General features: G+C 41.9%; 1 protein-coding gene across 4 annotated transcripts in view; it reads right to left on the reverse strand.

Annotated features, from left to right (window-relative positions):
- Nucleotides 1-16,569, reverse strand: part of RABGAP1L (RAB GTPase activating protein 1 like) — a 430,423-nt gene that overhangs the window by 67,210 nt on the left and 346,644 nt on the right. For all 4 annotated transcript variants that reach the window (XM_056532031.1, XM_056532030.1, XM_056532027.1 and 1 more), the window contains one exon: nucleotides 16,075-16,203. In XM_056532031.1, coding sequence (XP_056388006.1) covers nucleotides 16,075-16,203 — 129 coding nt within the window. The remainder of the gene's footprint in view (nucleotides 1-16,074; nucleotides 16,204-16,569) is intronic.

The following is a 16,569-nucleotide window of genomic DNA, read 5'->3' on the forward strand; positions in this document are numbered from 1 at the left end:
TAGGGTAGGATCACACGTAACGGTCTGCAGCTTATTTCACGCTGAGGATCCGCCGGTGACCTGATCCGTTTTGTGCCTCCAGCTGTGCCTACGAGCAGCCACACAGGGGGCCTGCGAGTCGCCGAGTCCACCACTCTGACATCGCGGAGCAGCCGCGATGTCTGAGTGCTCTCTGCGTATGTGCAGTGTACTCAGACATTGCGGCTGCTCCACGATGTCTGAGTGGACTCGGATTCGACCCCCTGTGAGGTTGCTCGTAGCGGCAGATAGCTGCTGCGAGCAGGCCAGGGTGGGCAAGGCGGGGGAAGGGGGTGGCAACAACTGGAGGCACAAAATGGCTCGGGTCACCGGCAGATCCACAGCGTGAAATACGCTACCCTACCCTTAATGGGATTCTGCTGCACCGTGCACACTGCGGAGTTTCCGGGAGTGAAACATCTTACGTGTAGATTTCAATTCCAGCCTCGGCAGAAAGAATTCACCTGTCAATTCTTTCTGCGGAATCCGTCGGAAATGAATTGTCCTCTGTGGAGACAGCGCATCTCTGAGCGGTTTCTAGGAGAACATTGTGCTGTGTGAGCATACCCTTAATATACTGCAGTACATCTGTATTGCAGTGAATTATACCATATAGCATAACATTATGCTGACAGGGCCTAATAGGTATAATAAGATGGCAGATTTGGTGGCCATTGAAAGGCCGAAAAAAAAACAGTTAAGGTGAAAAACAGAGTTTTTTTTTATAGAGGGCTTTCCAAAAATAACATCATTCAGTATACGTGGCAAACTTTCCAAATGTTTTTACATAGGGGTAAGTAAAAGTATTTTCGGTAATACCCTTGCCGGCCTACAGTGGATTATGGGATAATAATTCCTAGTAACATTGGTGGTCTTGGATAGGCAACTTATGTGGTTATGGGTCATTAAAGGGGTACTCAGGTGGAAAACAAATTTTTTTTTAATCAACTGGTGCCAGAAAGGTAAACATATTTGTAAATGACTTCTATTTAAAAATCTTAATCCTTCCAGTACTTATCAGCTGGCGTATGCTCCAGAGGAAGTTGTGTAGTTCTTTCCAGTCTAAAAACAGTGCTCTCTGCTTACATCACTGTCCAGAGCAGAATAAGTTTGCTATGGGGATTTTCTCCTGCTCCGGACAGTTCCTGACATGGACAGAGGTGTCAGCAGAGAGCACTGTGGTCAGACTGGAAAAAAATGTAAAAAGAAAAGAACTTCCTCTGGAGCATACAGCAGCTGATACCTCTGGAGCATACAGCAGCTGATAAGATTTTTAAATAGAAGTAATATACAAATCTAGTAACACAGGAGAGATAGCCAGTGGCACTGCTAATTCACAAACCTATAGATATTTCCTCAGATAGACACAATGTAGCAGTGACAGTGGTTGTGCTAAACTTGTATAAGAGCTTCTGATTAATGTACAGTTACAATAGCAAAGAAAAATTCAAGGGGCCTTATGAAGCACTTGTAGCGCCAGACGGTCCGTAGCCCACGAACACCTCCCTATGTCGTCTCCCTGCACTTTGTCTTTCTGTGACATGAAATAAAGAATATTTGAAGAAGCAACTGACGTGGTGAGTGCGCTTTAATTTTTCCTTACTGGAAATGTACATTAATTTACAAATCTGTTTAACGTTCTAGCACCAGCTGATTTTTTTTCCACCGGAGTGCCCCTTTAACCTACAGTACTGGAGGTTTAAGATGGTGGAGGAGTTAATAGTACGATCTGTGGTGGTCTGGGGCAATAAAGGACTAAAGCAGTCCATCTCTCTTCCCTAACCTGTGGGGCTCCAGCTGTTGCAAAACTACAACATTCATTATGCCCCGATATGATGGGAGTTGTAGTTTTGCAGCAGCTAAAGGGCCACAAGTGAGGGGAAACTTCACCAAAATATATGGTATATCATTTTATCTTAATATTTTATTTAAACTGACAATTCTGTCCTGGATAACTCTATAATATATACATTGTTTATATATCAGAGTTTTATTTTCCTGATACAAAACATTACATTTCCCTTTTCACACAGCCATAAAGATAAATGGTCAGGTTATACCACCGCCATAAACATTAATACTATGTCATGCACATGCTTTATATGTCTTTTTTTTTCTTATGTGTCTAGCTTCTCTATGTGGCTCACAAATCCCTCTGTTCTGCTGCTACCTCTTTCTGACATCCACTGCTCAGGAAGGTGTGTATCCCAGGCAAGCACTGAGACCGCCCTCACTCACCATGCATTCACTTCCTCCTTAAATCTGCTGTGCTGGGTCTCTTCATCCAATCACTGCAGGCTGCTCTGTAACCCCCTCCTTTCTATTTTCATGCTCATTCTGATAGGACAGGAGTGAGCACAGACGAGTGCTAGCAAACATTAATGACTTGATAACTTAGAATGGGGGGGGTCGGGGTACAATTGACTTCCATTCCTGTGATTGGTCCTCGAAGTTGGACCACCACCAATCAGCTATATAGCCCCTACGTATAGGATACAACTTTTGGTATTAACCCCTTTGAGCCCAGGATGCTATTTAACAGTACAGTTGTAACAACGTGCAGCATTCTGTGTTGCATTTATGATATTCACAAATCAATGACCTGTAGTGTATGGCTGACCACGCTGCATGCTGAACCGGACAGAGTATAAGCAGCGGTCTTCTATGTGACTACCTTTTATTTTATTATCTGATGGGCATAATATAAACCAGATATCAGCAGAACAAGAGGCTTCAAGACGAAGCGGCAAGAAATCACAGCTCATCCTGTGCCTTTGTACTGTGTCAAGGAAACACTTACTAGAAGGCTTTGTGTCTGCAGAACGCACTGTGCATTTTTCATCTGAACTTGGATTTCCTTTGCTTCTAGTACACAGAGCTGTACTACATTCAAGGACAAAATGAATGTTTTTTTTTTTTTTTTTTTAAATAAACACAAACACTTGACTGCACGCAAGGTCCAGGCTTACTTCCGTATGTAAATTTTATAGAATACCTATGGTGGTTGTTTTTATTGAGTCTCATTGACAGTAAACGCAGATAAGACTGCACTTATACACGGCACTCAGTGACACACTTATACACTACTTATACACAGTAACACTTTGAAGCCCCTTTGGCAGTGATTCCAGCCTTCAGTCTTCTTGGGAATGAGGCCATAAGGTTTATACCCATGGATTTGCGAAATTGTCTTCCATTATTCTCTGCAGATCATCTCAAGCTCTGTCAGGTTGGATCGGGACCGTTTGTGGAAGCCGATGTCAGGTCTCTCCAGAGATGTTAGATTGGGTTCAGGTCAGGGTTTTGGCTGGACCACTCAAGGACATTTATAGAGTTGTACAGAAACATCTCATGTGTTGTCTTGGCTTTGTGCTTAGGGTCATTGTCTTGTTGGAATGTCAACCTTTGACTCAATCTAAGGTGTAGAGCACTCTGGGTCAGATTTTTATTAAAAATATCTCTGTCACTGCTTGTGTGCACATAGGTTGGGATCGGGTGATTCTTGAGGGATGCTTTTCTCCAATAATAGCTGGGCCTGGGGGGTAGGGGAGCTTAGCCCTGTCTGCGGATGTCGGCCTTACTTTGGCCATATACCCTAGTTGTTCCCTTTATGTTGTGCTCTGTTCTATGGACTGTCTCACTGTAATGGTCTTACCGTAGATGGCTGGAAAGTAGATCTGCTGACCTTTGTGGACAATGGCTGAACCGCACCAAGGAGCGGAGTCTAAGGTGCCGTTGGTTTTCACCAGAGCCCGCCGCAAAGCGGGATGGTCTTGCTGAGGCAGGCGGAACCCAGGTCACTACCCCTGGCACGATCCGTCCACACAGGATGCCCAGATGAATTTGGCACGGTGAAGAAGCATAGTCGGACGTAGCACAGGTCAGAAGGCTGGCAGCAAAGAAGCGTAGTCAGGTCACAGGCACAAGGTCAGGAGGCAGGCGGCAAAGGAACTAAGTCAGGTCACAAGCTGGAGGTCAAAACACTAATATGGCACAAACTCAGAAACGCTTTCTCTAGGGCACTAAGCACAAAGATCCGGCAAGGGTTAAAGGGAGTGCAAGGTTAGATAGGGTCAAACTACACAAGCACAAATTACTGGTGCGCTGGCCCTTTAAATATTACAGAGCCAGCGTGCACGCGCCCTAGGAGGCAGGCGTCCCGCATAGCGAGTCCCGGAGCTGCCGGGGGCACAAGACTTGGAACGCTCACGGCTGGACGGATCGGACAGAATGTTGCCCCTAGCAACGCCTGGGACACGCGTGCGGGCCCGTCACGCACCACGAGTCCCGGGTTGGGCAGAAACAGAGGAGGGGCAGCGCTAACGGCCAGGATGGATGGCCGGAGCGCTGTCCCTAACACTCCCTATGTATGCTGGGTGTATCTTCATGCCTAGTGGACTTTATGTGCACTGTCTGGATTGTCACATGATGGCTCAACTGTGATGGACTCGGTCATATGGTGGATATAGGACTGTTTTGTTTGTTAGTGTGGGTGTGTCATGTTGGGGTGGGGGAGTGGTTATGTGTAGGTGTTTTTATTTGTGTGTAACCTTGTTTAAAAAACTTCAATAACAATTATCTGATTTAAATCTGATTTATCGTCTCCCTGTCCCAGCAGCTGAAAATCATCATGAGGCTGCCCCCACCATGCTGCACCACTGTGGGAATGACGTTGGGCAGGTGATGAGCAGTCCCTGCTTTCCTGCAGACAGGACGCTTAGAATTTAGGCCAAAAAAGTAAATTCTTTCAGGTACTTTCTTGAACATTTCAGACAGCATTCATGTGTCGAGAGGCTTCTTTCTGACCACTCTGTTATAGGTGGAGATAGGTGGAGTGCAGAAGTGATGGTTGAATTCCTAGAAATCTCTCACCTCAGGATCTCTGACAGTCAGCCAGAGTGACCACTGGGTTCTTGGTCATCTCTCTTACCAAGGCCCTTTTTCCACGAATTTCTTACGAATTATGGAGGCTACTGTTCTTTTGGGGACTTTCAGTGCAGCAGAATTTTTTTTGATCTGTGCATCCACACAACCCAGTCTCTGAGCTCTACAGGCAGTCTTTTCCTCTTCATGGCTTGGTTTGTGCCCTAATATGCATCTTTCTAGCTTTGATACCTTATATAGACAGGTATACAATAGGTGTAGATTTCCAAATCATGCCTCGTCCATTAAATTTAACACATGCAGGGACGTGCACAGACATTTTGAAGGGCAGGGGCTCAAGTAAAAAAAAAAGGGCACTTTTCATAATTTAAAAAACGTTTGCCAGACTTAATGGGCAGATGTACTGCGGCCCAGAGATACAGTGGACTCCCACCAGGCCTCCTCGACATTCCTATGCCCATAAAAGTTGGTGTTTTTGTAAAATCGAGTCAAGAACAGTTTCTATGAAGGTCTGCCATGTGTATATACACTTTGGCTGTGCTGTCAGTCTTATTTACAGAAAACATGTGACAGCTGCCCTATAATATACTGTGTTATAGAGGAGATTTATCAAAACCTGTGCAGAGAAAGAGCGGTGCAGTCACCCATAGCAACCAATCAGATCGTTTTGCAGAGGGCTTTTCCTCTGCAAAGGTTTTAATAAATCTCCCCCTATATGCCCCCACCTGAGCTCTATATGACAGAACCCATCACCAATCACCCATCACCCATCGCCCAGCACCAATCGCCCAGCACCAATCGCCCAGCACCAATCGCCCAGCACCAATCGCCCAGCACCAATCGCCCAGCACCAATCGCCCAGCACCAATCGCCCAGCACCAATCGCCCAGCACCAATAACCCAGCACCAATCACCCAGCACCAATCACTCAGCACCAATCACCCAGCACCTAGCAACCATCCCCAATAACCCAGCACCAATCATCCAGCACCCATCACCCAGCACCAATCACCCAGCACCCAGCAACCATCCCCAATAACCCAGCACCAATCACCCAGCACCCATCACCCAGCAACCATCCCCAATAACCCCGCACCAATCACCCAGCACCCATCCCCAATCACCCAGCACCAATCACCCAGCACCCACCTTATGCAGGAATCTCCACACAGCTCTGGTTCTTACACTGAACAGATGACACCACACTAGTATATTGTAGACTGTAAGCATATATTAGAGTTGGCATAAAAAAGAATTATAAATATACAAAGACGGCCAGGCATAGCACAGCATACAGGATGGAGGCAGGGAAGCTCCGCCTCCATTGCGCACAAGACTGACTTCGCATACTAGCAATGTGGGGCAATACCTAGAAAATGGAAAGACCAATTTTTGTTTACATGCACTGTAACCTAGTGTATTGGGTTTAGTGCGAGTAAACAGCCTGTCAGTTTCCCTTTAATTATATACCTTACCCCCCTTTATGAACTATATACTGTGCCACCATTCATCTATTAATTCCCTATATACTGTGCCACCATTCATCTATTAATTCCCTATATACTGTGCCACCATTCATCTATTAATTCCCTATATACTGTGCCACCACTAATGAACTATATACTGTGCCACCATTCATCTATTAATTCCATATATACTGTGCCACCATTCATCTATTAATTCCCTATATACTGTGCCACCATTCATCTATTAATTCCCTATATACTGTGCCACCATTCATCTATTAATTCCCTATATACTGTGCCACCACTAATGAACTATATACTGTGCCACCATTCATCTATTAATTCCATATATACTGTGCCACCATTCATCTATTAATTCCCTATATACTGTGCCACCATTCATCTATTAATTCCCTATATACTGTGCCACCATTAATGAACTATATACTGTGCCACCATTCATCTATTAATTCCCTATATACTGTGCCACCACTAATGAACTATATACTGTGCCACCATTCATCTATTAATTCCCTATATACTGTGCAACCATTCATCTATTAATTCCCTATATACTGTGCCACCATTCATCTATTAATTCCCTATATACTGTGCCACCATTCATCTATTAATTCCCTATATACTGTGCCACTATTATTTAACTATACCATGCCACCATTCATCTATTAATTACCTATATACTGTGCCACCATTAATGAATTATATACTGTGCCACCATTCATCTATTAATTACCTATATACTGTGCCACCATTAATGAACTATATACTGTGCCACCATTCATCTATTAATTCCATATATACTGTGCCACCATTAATGAACTAAATACTGTGCCACTATTATTTAACTATACTGTGCCACCACTAAGGGTGCGTTCACACGTCCGTATTTTCTGCTGCAGATTTGCTTTAGCAGATTTCTCTTCCCGTTGTTAATGGGAAGCAAAATCTGCAGCAATAATAGGCACATGTGAACGCACCCTAAGGATCTATACACAGTGCCAGCATACATAAAAATATAAATGTTCCAATATAATGAAATATATACTGTGCTTCCATAAATTCCCTATATACTGTGCTTACATTCCTCCAATAATTCCATAATAATGTGCTTCATACAATACATACAAGCACATAACGTACATAGGTCATATACACACATACAGTACATAGGTCATATACACACATACAGTACATAGGTCATATACACACATACAGTACATAGGTCATATACACACATACAGTACATAGGTCATATACACACATACAGTACATAGGTCATATACACACACTGACATACAATCACTCACATATATACATACACACACAGACATACAATCACTCACATATATACATGTACACACACACTGACATACAATCACTCACATATATACATACACACACACTGACATACAATCACTCACATATATACATACACACTGACATACAATCACTCACATATATACATACACACACACTGACATACAATCACTCACATATATACATACACACTGACATACAATCACTCACATATATACATACACACACACTGACATACAATCACTCACATATATATACATACACACACACTGACATACAATCACACACATATATACATACACACTGACATACAATCACTCACATATAAACATACACACACACTGACATACAATCACTCACATATATACATATACACACTGACATATAAACATACACACACACTGACATACAATCACTCACATATATACATATACACACACTGACATACAATCACTCACATATATACATACACACTGACATACAATCACTCCCATATATATACATACATACACACTGACATACAATCACTCACATATAAACATACACACACACTGACATACAATCACTCACATATATACATATACACACTGACATACAATCACTCACATATAAACATACACACACACTGACATACAATCACTCACATATATACATATACACACACTGACATACAATCACTCACATATATACATACACACTGACATACAATCACTCACATATATACATACACACTGACATACAATCACTCACATATATACATACACACTGACATACAATCACTCACATATATACATACACACTGACATACAATCACTCACATATATACATACACACACTGACATACAATCACTCACATATAAACATACACACACAATGACATACAATCACTCACATATATACATATACACACACTGACATACAATCACTCACATATATACACACACACTGACATACAATCACTCACATATATACACACACACTGACATACAATCACTCACATATATACATATACACACACACTGACATACAATCACTCACATATAAACATACACACACACTGACATACAATCACTCACATATATACATATACACACACTGACATACAATCACTCACATATATACACACACACTGACATACAATCACTCACATATATACATATACACACACACTGACATACAATCACTCACATATATATATATATATATATATACACACACTGACATACAATCACTCACATATATACACACACACACACTGACATACAATCACTCACATATATACATACACACACTGACATACAATCACTCACATATAAACATACACACACACTGACATACAATCACTCACATATATACATATACACACACTGACATACAATCACTCACATATATACATACACACACTGACATACAATCACTCACATATATACATACACACACACTGACATACAATCACTCACATATATACATACACACACTGACATACAATCACTCACATATATACATACACACACACTGACATACAATCACTCACATATATACATATACACACACTGACATACAATCACTCACATATATACATACACACTTACATACAATCACTCACATATATACATACACACTGACATACAATCACTCACATATATACATACACACACTGACATACAATCACTCACATATAAACATACACACACACTGACATACAATCACTCACATATATACATATACACACACTGACATACAATCACTCACATATATACACACACACTGACATACAATCACTCACATATATACACACACACTGACATACAATCACTCACATATATACATATACACACTGACATACAATCACTCACATATATACACACACACTGACATACAATCACTCACATATATACACACACACTGACATACAATCACTCACATATATACATATACACACACACTGACATACAATCACTCACATATATACATACACACACACTGACATACAATCACTCACATATATACATACACACACACTGACATACAATCACTCACATATATACATACACACTGACATACAATCACTCACATATAAACATACACACACACTGACATACAATCACTCACATATAAACATACACACACACTGACATACAATCACTCACATATATACATACACACACACTGACATACAATCACTCACATATATACATACACACACACTGACATACAATCACTCACATATATTTACAGTCACTTACAGTAAGGGCTGCACAGGCTGGAGTTTGTGGCCGGGCAGACTGTGGGCGGGGCTTCTCTCTGCCTCCTCTGCTCCTGTCTCCTCCGTGTGGAGAGAAGCAGAAAAATGGCAGATAATGACAGGGTGAGTGGCGCCCCCTTGCTGCAGGGAGGGCACAGCACCCTCCATGAAACACCATACAAATCTCCCCAGCAACGGATCCTTTTTACTGCACCTGTCACCCTGAGTCTGTAGCTCCTTTTGTGAGGGCACTAGAGGGGCAGGTGAGGAAAAGGGCAGGGGCTCCAGCCCCCTTTTACCCCTATGTGTGCACGTCCCTGACCACATGTGACTCCAATCAAGGTGGGAAAAAAAACATCTCAGTGATGATCAAGAGAAATGGGAGGAGCCAAAAGCTAAATATCAAGTGTCATAGCAAAGGGTCTGAATACTTATGTATATGTAACATTTACCTTTTTAAAGATGTTGCAATCATTTCTAAAATTTGTTTTTCACATTCTTATTTTAGGATAGTGAGTGCAGAAGGGGAAACTTTTTTTTTTTAATTATTTTAGTTTTTTGGAAAAAAGTGAAAGGTTTTAAAGACTTTCCAGATGCATTGTATGGTGATCAGGCTGAATATTATATTTTTAATATATTGCATTTAATGTATTTATAGAAGTCATGTCCTTAAGGATAATAGTGATGAAATGACTGCTAAAGAAAGAAGAAGGCGACAACCCAAGGCTTTATCATACAACATCAAGGGCAACATTCTCCTTTATTTGCTTTTTTCCCGAGCTGGAGATTTCTGCGGTGACTTTTGCAGATGTCACCAATTCCCATGAAGATATGCAGGTTTCTGAGGAGGACTGCTTGTTTCTAAGCAGAAAATTGTCATTTCTATGACTGCCAAGATCTCCACCCACATTTTACACTCCAGATTCAGGAGGACAGTCTGACTCCATGGGGTCTGGAAGATTCTATGACTAGCTATTCATGGTACGGAGAAAATGAGCAATCACAGGGGAAGAAATAGATCAGTGTTTCCCAACCAGGGTGCCTCCAGCTGTTGCAAAACTACAGCTCTCAGCATGCCCGGACAGCCAAAGGTTGTAGTTTTGCAACTGCTGGAGGCACCCTGGTTGGGAAACACTGAAATGGACAGTAGAATAGTAAACTATTTGTGTGACTATTCTGTAACGTACACGAAAAATTCTTGTGATTGTTCGTTGTCACTGACTGTCTGAAGACAGGAGGCATTTTTTGAACCATTGCCAACATTAGACAAATGTCTTACAAAGAACCAGGCAGCATAGAGTAGTGACTGGATCCAGAAAGTTACACAGATTTGTAAATTACTTCTATTAAAAAAAAATCTTAATCCTTTCAATAATTATCAGCTGCTGAAGTTGAGTTGTTGTTTTCTGTCTGGCAACAGTGCTCTCTGCTGACATCTATGCTTGTCTCGGGAACTGCACAGAGTAGAAGAGGTTTGCTATGGGGATTTGCTTCTAAACTGGGGCGGTTCCCGAGAGACGTCTCATCAGAGAGCACTTAGACAGAAAAGAACAACTCGACTTCAGCAGCTCATAAGTACTGAAAGGATTAAGATTTTTTTAATAGAATTAATTTACAAATCTATTTAACTTTCTGGAACCAGTTGATATAATATATATATATATATATATATATATATATATATATATATATATATATATAAATAAAGTTTTTTCCCGGATAACCCAGTTTTTAGCTGCTGTTGTTGGATGCTAGGGCTGTAAGGCCAGAATCTGATGTATTCATGAGATACAGGTTCTCTCCACCACCCACTGACTATGACAGCTTTATTCCTATTACTGTAAAAAGGGAGAAAGCTGTCAATCGCCGGCAGGCAGCATTAGCTGACAGGATGCTTTTAAAGGAGTTGTGCCATGGATAACATTTATCAGGTAATAAATATGTGATGTGTGTGTACTGCTGCTCCATTCACTGTATATCAGAGCCAAGTACAGATCAGCTATCTCTGGTAGCTACCATAGACAATGAATGGAGCGCAGAAGTGTGTGCACACAACCACCACTCCATTCTCACAGGAGATTCCGGACCCCATTCTCAGACCCCCCCAATATCTTACACTTATCCCCTTTCCTTTTTTTATTTTAATAAAAGGGATCCTAAACCATTAAAATCACAATAGCAGCTACTTTCCTCTCCAATGCCATGCTGATGCCCCGCTCAGGTTCGCCACCCAAGGCATCGCCCCGTTCGCACCTCAAGGCCTTCCTTTTGAAACAGACGCCACATGGCCACCTCAGCCAATCAGTGGCTTTAGCGGTAAACATGGCATACTTTGGGCATTACCGCTGATTGGAGAGTCATGATTGCCCGGTCAACTGTAAGGCTCCTATCTGGCTGCAGAAGTCATGTGATGTCTGCTCCAAAATAAAGACCAGAGTGCCGATGAGAGCCTATACAGGGGGGCAGCGCAGGATCGAGAGGTGAGTAACTGCTGCTTTAAAATTGTAATGTATTTGGTTCCACTTCTAAAACCTGGATAATCCCCCTTTAACCCGATAATGACCATGGACATCTATGCTCGTCCAATGGCCGTTAACGGGGTATGACGTGGGCTCCCGACTTGAGCCCGCGTCATACCGGCCGGCCTCCAGCTGATGCGGCGATCACCACGGCCGGCTATTAACCCTTTAGATCGTCGCTGTCAAAATTGACAGCAGCGTCTAAAGGTGCCTGTATCCAGTCCCTGGTGGCCCTCAGGCTACCTCAGTAGTGGATCGCCCCCCAGCGATCGCGCTGCAGGGGGGGTTGGGGGTTGATCCACTACTGAGGTAGCCTGAGGGCTTACCTCTCCTGCTGCGGCAGCTACGGTGCTCAGAATGATAAAGCCTGGCAGGACCAGGCTTTATCAATCGATGCGCAGAGCACACAGATAAGTGGGTTTATATGTAACCCCATTGATCTGTATGAGGAATCAAATGATTCCTCCTAAAAGTCCCCTAAGGGGACTAAAAGTGTAATTAAAAAAAGTTTTAAAAAAGTTTTAAAACACACACATTAACCCCTTCCTTATTAAAAGTTTAAATCGCCCCCCTTTTCCAAAATTCCATATAAAAAATATATAACCATAATAAAAATAAACATATATGGTATCGCCACGTGCGTAAATGTCCGAACTATAAAAATATATCATAAATTAAACCGCACGGTCAATGGCGTATGCGAAAAAAAATTCCAAAGTCCAAAATTGTGTATTTTTGGTCACTTTTCATACCATAAAAAAGGAATAAAAAGCGATCAAAAAGTCTGATCAAAACAAAAATGTTACCGATTAACTTCAGATCAAGGCGCAAAAAATTTGCCCTCATACCACCCCATACGCGGAAAAATAAAAAAAGTCATAGGGGTCAGAAAAAGGACAGTTTTAAATGTATTAATTTTCGTGCATGTAGTTATGATTTTTTCCAAAAGTACAACAAAATCAAACCAATATAAGTAGGGTATCATTTTAATTGTATGGACCTACAGAGTAAAGATAAAGTGTCATTTTTACCGAAAAATTTACGGCGTAGAAATGGACGGCACCAACCAAAATTTACAAAATGGTGTTTTTTTCTTAAATTTTGTCGCACAATTATTTTTTTTTCCATTTCGCCGTAGATTTTTGGGTAAAATGACTGATGTCATTACAAAGTAGAATTGGTGACGCAAAAAGTAAGCCATCATATGAAACTTTAGGTGCAAAATTGAAAGGGTTATGATTTTTAAAAGGTAAGGAGGAAAAAACTAAAGTGCAAAAACAGAAAAACGCTTGGTCCTTAAGGGGTTAAGGTACAACTAAGGATAAAAAAAAAATCCTGTTCTCTGCTAGAAGTAGTACCCCCACCCCCCAACAATCAGACATATAGGGGGAGATTTATCAAAACCTGTGCAGAGGAAAAGCTGCTCATTTGCCAATTGCAACCAATCAGATCACTTCTTTCATTTTTCATAAAATCGCTAAATGAAAGCAGCAATCTGATTGGTTGCTATGGGCAACTTGTTAACTTTTCCTCTGCACAGGTTTTTATAAATCTCCCCCATAGTGCATATAATAGTGATAAGATATTGTTGGAATACCCCTTAAAGGGTCTATTCACACGTACAGTATCCTGCGCATATTTAAGGCACAGGATTTGAAGCTGCAGACTTGAAGCTGTGTTCAGTCATTTAGTTTCCATTGAACTCCGCAGCATGAAATCTGCAGCTTCAACTCCTGCGCATCAAGTATGCATAAGATAATGTACATGTGAATACACCCATAGGGTCTATTCACATGTACCATATCTTGCTCACATTTGATGCTGCAGATTTGAAGCTGCAGATTTCCATGTAAACTAAATAACTTACCAAAGCCTAAAATCTGCAGCATCAAATATGTGCAGGATACTGTATGTGTAAATACACCCTAAAGGAATACAGTAATGGCCTAGGGGTCTGTGGGCCTGACTGGCTATGAGCTTTCGGTCAGTGTGCCCTGTCACGTGGCATCTCATCACACCCATCACAATGGAGGGTAACAAGATTGCAAAGAGATTTTACAACATGTTGTAAAATCTGTATTTATACCATTTGCTTCTGACCTTCCCCATAGATAATCCTTGCCCTACATTGCATGTCCACAATACAATACTACTGCTTTCTACTTCGCTCTGGCAATGGTCCTGAACTATAAAGATCGTTATACAGATAAGATGAATGAAGCTGAACCGGAAACATTTCGGCAGGACCAGCCGACCATTTAATGTATACTAATATACCGCGGCCCTCACCTGTCAAGGAGAAGAAGGGTAGAGTATATTGGATTGCCAATATGCCTTATCTTATTTTTTTATCTTAATTAGGATAAGCCATCATCAGAGGAGTCTGGCAGTGGATTATTACAGTCTCCCTATTGTGAACACCTGCACACTCAGCTGAGCTGAGCAAGCATGTGTATGGAAGTCAGGGGGAATAGCTGTTGACCAATTGAGTAAAAAATACAGCTGTCGGTCAATCTGCCCATACCCAAGCATGCATGTGGTCTACATAAAGTGAAAGCTTGTGCAGAACCCTGTGATGTTGGCTTCCCAAGGAAAAAAGGATCAGGTGGTTGAAATACAACATGTTGTACCCTTCTCTCCGCAGCATGAGCCAACAAAGCAGAGTTGGGGGACCGCCATACATACAAGATGTCATCCAGCCCCACTGAAGTCTGCAAGTTTGGATAACACTTATCTAATGAGTATGGCCAGCTATTGAATGTCTATCCCTGTGCAACAGCAGGTATACTTTATGGCAGTGTTTCCCAAACAGGAAGCCTCCAGCTGTTGCAAAACTACAACTGCCAGCATTCCCAGACAGCCATCGGCTGTCTAGGAATGATGAGAGTTGTAGTTAAAGGACTACTCCAGGATGGAAAAATTGTCCTCCATATTGCCGGCAGCAAAAAAATAAAGAGATACATACCTTCCTTCACTCCCCCGGTGCCTCCGGTAACCCACTCCGGTCTTCGACATGATCCTCTTCCTGGTTGCCGGTCAGTCATACTGCACTCAGCCAATCACCGGCCGCAGCAATGTCCCACCTCGGCCGGCGATAGGCTGAGCAAAAGTGTGAAGTTTTCACCTGCTGCCGGCGCCGAAAACATCCCACTGCCGCTCAGCCTATAGCCGGCCAAGTCGTGACTTCGCTGCGGCCAGTGATTGGCTGAGTGCAGTATGACTCACCGACCACGGGCAACCAGGAAGAGGATCGCGGCGGAGACCGGAGTGGGTTACCGAAGGAAGGTTTGTATTTCTTTATTTTTTTACTGCCGGCAGTAGGGGGGACAATTTTGCTATCCTGGAGTACTCCTTTAAGCAACAGCCAGAGGCTTCTTGCTTGGGAAACAGTGCTGTAATATAACAGAGCTAAGATCCATGGAAAGAGTTCCATATTGAGAGTCACATTTCCCAATAAAACAAATGCACAATCCTAGTAATAAGCAAATACAGGGCAATAAAGTAACACAGCGCACATTGTCAACCTCTTAACATTGTCAACGCTATTTAAAACAAAAGATGTTGCTCATTTAAGGAAAATGAAGGGGGGATCCCTGTGGTTTACCTTGATGTTACAGGCCTGCTCCATCAGCCTCCGGGCATTCTCTTCAGCCCTGTAACGTTTTGGCAGCTGTACCCGGAAAAACTTTAGCGCCCCTTCAAAATCGGCTTGTAGGAGGTCTTCCTTGGATGTCTATAACCAAAAAAAAAAAACTATAAGACCATACGGTCCATTTTAGAACATTTCAACATGCAAAACAGACTTAGGCTAAGTTTACACTGCGTAGGATTTCCTAATGTATTGTATTTTACGTCAAGCTGTAATATCACACACAACCACAGGAGGGATGTGGTGCTGTTTTTTATAAGAATTAAAGGGGTATTCCAGGAAAAAACTTTTTTATATAAATCAACTGGCTCCAGAGAGTTAAACAGATTTGTAAATTACTTCTATTAAAAAATCTTAATCCTTTCAGTACTTATGAGCTTCTGAAGTTAAGGTTGTTCTTTTCTGTCTAAGTGCTCTCTGATGACACGTGTCTCGGGAACCGCCCAGTTT

The sequence above is a fragment of the Hyla sarda genome, chromosome 7, assembly GCF_029499605.1.
Source record: "Hyla sarda isolate aHylSar1 chromosome 7, aHylSar1.hap1, whole genome shotgun sequence".
NCBI lineage: Eukaryota > Metazoa > Chordata > Amphibia > Anura > Hylidae > Hyla > Hyla sarda.